At 33.6% G+C, this 3,870-nt stretch overlaps 1 protein-coding gene across 1 annotated transcript; it reads left to right on the top strand.

Moving 5' to 3' along the window:
* Positions 1 to 211: 211 nt before the first annotated feature.
* On the top strand, positions 212 to 3,869 carry LOC116341791 (cytochrome P450 4c3; the record flags this gene model as incomplete). The annotated part of the gene is made up of 7 exons (XM_031769086.1): positions 212 to 687; positions 2,094 to 2,209; positions 2,359 to 2,475; positions 2,610 to 2,772; positions 2,863 to 2,932; positions 3,158 to 3,536; positions 3,606 to 3,869. Coding segments are annotated over exons 1-7 (1,314 nt in total), but the record flags the coding sequence as incomplete, so codon positions are not given.
* Between the last annotated feature and the right edge of the window lies 1 nt (position 3,870).

Here is a 3,870-nt window from a genome sequence, read left to right as displayed (position 1 = left end):
CCGATACACAATCATTTTTGCGACTGGCCTGTGATTAATATTATGATGTGATTGTGTGTGCTTTGTAGCCGCTGTATGTGTTTACGTGCGAACACGGCTAGCATTTTCACCACTATTCGGCGGCGAGAAGCAGCGGTAAGAAGTCAATAGAAGTGTATATTCAAGATCAAGTATGGAACCTAGATCATTTTAAAGCATATCGATATGCTATCAAAATTTTAGTCGCGTCGCAACAATTGATCAGAATAGACGCTTGAATCGGGACCGACCACCTTATAGTTAAGAATTAATTTACGAAAAAAGGGTTGCAGTGTTAAATTGAGAACTCTTATCGTGTTTATGTGCGCAAATAATTTAATGCATCTCGTTTTTTTAATTGTTACACAAAGTTCAAAAGAACAACGCATATATATATAAAAATCGAAATTGACGAAAGAGTTGAAAGAGCAAAAGGCACCATCAAAAGAATAAAATTGATAAAAATGAAGAGTATTATATTGCAGCGTGTTCTTTCAATATTCACATATTTTTCACCGGTTACGACGGTGCTATTGGTTTTATTGGCCATTTACTTCGTTGCATTTAAATTGAGACGACGACGCATTGAGTATCTTATTGGAAAGGTGCCTGGGCCACAGCCATTGCCTCTCATTGGAAATATGTTGGAAGTTTCAACGGGATTCGATGGTAAAAATAATATTATGACATACACTTGAATCATTGAAGTTGAATGATCCAGTCCAATTTATATAAAATGTTTAATTTTAATTGTGCCCCGCGTTAAATGTGTGCGCCGTGCATTCAATTCAGGCGAATGTTATCGAACTAATTATATTGTATGATGTGATATAAAAGTGATGTGCTAATTTATAGTATGTGCATTGTGAGATTAACATTTTTCAATCTAATTTATTGGGCGAATGAAAGAAACGACGAAGAAGAAAAAAAATGTTTAAGTTCAAGGAGAGCCTACAGACATTATTATTTATATTATTACTAACTGGATGCTGTTTTATTGTTTTATGTAATTAATCATGGATTTCTTTGCTGAATAAAGGGAAAGGCATCGATCATTTTCGCAAATTTGAAATTTCTCCACGGATTTGATCGGATTTGAATATCCAATCTAATCGAGAATTTATGTTGCGTATCAAATGTTTTTTTTTTTTGTGAAAACTAGTTCTGGATGTGCGTCACAAACCCAAAGAATTTGCAAAAGAAATATACGAATTGAAAATTTAATAGACCAAAAACTGTAAATTTCAATATATCAAATAACTATCGCGTTTCAAATGACGTAGATAGAGATGAAAACAACGAAATTTCGAGAGGAAAAATATGAGAAAATCTCATAATTTGCATGAAATCAAGTTTTTTTTTTAACAAGAACTACTCGACACAAAGAAGACTAAATTCAAATGTATTAACGTCAATTACGTCAATAAGATCACGACTGGAAATATTGATAAACGACTATTTTTTGAGGAGAATATAAAGGATTTTGAATTGATTGTCGAACCGGTATAAAAATTTCTTTTAGACCTTAATGTCTTACCTTGACAACAAATTTACGTAAAAATTGGCATTTTTTTATCGAAAAAGTATATTCTCTAGTTTGATTGTTACAACTCTTCTTCAACATAGGCTTCTTTTGGGTACTTTAGTTTGTTTAGAAATTGTTGCAAAAACACGCGTCCTCCAATTTAAAGTCGAGATAAAACAAGTTGAAATAAAACCTTTGCAAATTATTTTATCAGTTCACTGAACCGCCAAAATCAGTGAGATCTAATAATTTATTCATATACCGATTGATTATATTTTTCCCCTCTGTCTTATGGTGCTATAAAGATGAAACGGCGCATTTCGGCAATAACATATATTATTGACAGGTTTTATGATGTTTGAATAACCTTTTGCGTGTCGGAAATAAGCTATAGTGAATAATCATTGGCAGTGAGTCACTGTAACATATTGTAATCGTAAATGTGAATGATTAAAATGAAAGAAGACAAAGACCCGTGAAAGTGATATGATGTAATAGTTTCAAATCTACACCGGTTAATCACATGTGTTTATTCAATTTTTTTTTACAGAGTTGTTCGCTAGATTGACTGGTGTAAAGAATTTCTGGGGCCGAAATAAGGGAATTTGTCGAGCATGGCTTTTAAACGATCCATACATTTATCTAACAGAAGCATCAAAAGTTGAGGTATTATAATTTTTAATCAGTTTTTTATCATTGATTTATTATATGCATCTCGAGATCATCGCCAATGCGGAACTAACTAATTTGTTTAATTTGATGCAAACATAAACACACTATTCAATCGTTTATCTTATTTACGTTCACGTTTGTAGGTAATCATGTCGAGTCCAAAGCACATTGACAAAAGTCAAGATTACGATTACCTGCATCCTTGGTTGGGTACGGGTCTTTTAACATCGCGTGGCAAAAAATGGCATGCTCGTCGAAAGGTATGTTTGCTACTATGAAACGCGTCTATAAACAATCAATTTCTTTGTATATCTAATCGAAACACATGAAAAAAACATGACGTCAATTCAATTGCATTCAATTTATGTGTACGTTTTTTTTGTTCATCAATCAGATTTTAACGCCAACATTCCATTTTAAAATATTGGAGGATTTCATTGACGTATTTCAAGAGCAGAGCGCCGTTTTAGTAACAAAATTGACACGAGAAATCGGCAAAGAGGAAGGCTTCAATCTCTTCAAATACGTCACCTTGTGCACATTGGATATTATTTGTGGTATGTTTCGCTTTACGAATTTTTTTAAAGAGAATTATTTTTAGTAATTTTTTAAATAATTTTTCCGGGAATAATTCACTTCAATTTCAGAAACGGCTATGGGAAAAAGTATCGACGCACAAAGTAACGGTGATTCACAATACGTAAAAGCGGTGTACAAGTAAGTAAAGCCATGGGGATATTCATGCAATTCTGGTGTTTCTAGGGTTTCTAGTGCGTGAAGTTGACTCCTTCATATACAATTTGTATAAAAAATAATACTGCGAACTTCACGCACTAGAAACACACTGCTAGTTCTTCTAGTTTTCCTAGTATGAATATCCCCTTGAGTAAAGCAATTTCAACAAAAATTATGTTGAATTATCAAAATGAAATTGCATTTTAGAATCGGTGAAATCGTTCAAACTCGTCAAGTAAAAGTGTGGTACCATCCCGAATTTTTGTTCCGCATGTCAAAATTGTATCAAGAACATCAGAGTTGTATTAAGACATTGCATGGCTTCTCAAATCGTGTGATTAAAGAGCGTAAAGCCGAGATCGCTTATCAGAATAACAACAACAACAACAATCAAGATAATAACAACAGTGCCAATGTGAAAAATTTAAATTTACAAGAAGAGACGGACGATAATAAATATGAAATTTTGGACTTTCCACGAAAGAAACGATTGGCTTTCTTGGACTTATTGATTGAAGCATCAAAGGATGGAAAAGAATTGTCCGACGAAGATATTCGCGAAGAGGTTGACACATTCATGTTTGAAGTAAGTGAACAAAAGAAGAACTTATTTGGAATGATTTTCATTGACGATATTCGTTTGTTTATTATTCAGGGTCATGACACAACATCAGCTTCAATTTGTTGGACGCTATTTTTATTGGGCACAAGTCCGCATATACAAGAAAAAGTAGTTGAAGAGCTTGATTCAATATTCGATGGGGATCGTACGCGGCCACCAACCATGAAGGAATTAAACGATATGAAATATTTGGAATGCACAATCAAAGAATCATTACGACTGTATCCGAGTGTACCTTTTCTCGGACGTCATTTGCATGAAGACGTTCAAATCGGCGAATACCTCATTCCAGCGGGAA

Source organism: Contarinia nasturtii, unplaced genomic scaffold (assembly GCF_009176525.2).
Source record: "Contarinia nasturtii isolate CC-2019 unplaced genomic scaffold, AAFC_CNas_1.1 Cnas_scaffold_745, whole genome shotgun sequence".
Classification (NCBI taxonomy): domain Eukaryota; kingdom Metazoa; phylum Arthropoda; class Insecta; order Diptera; family Cecidomyiidae; genus Contarinia; species Contarinia nasturtii.
This window is presented reverse-complemented; position numbering and strand designations above follow the sequence as displayed.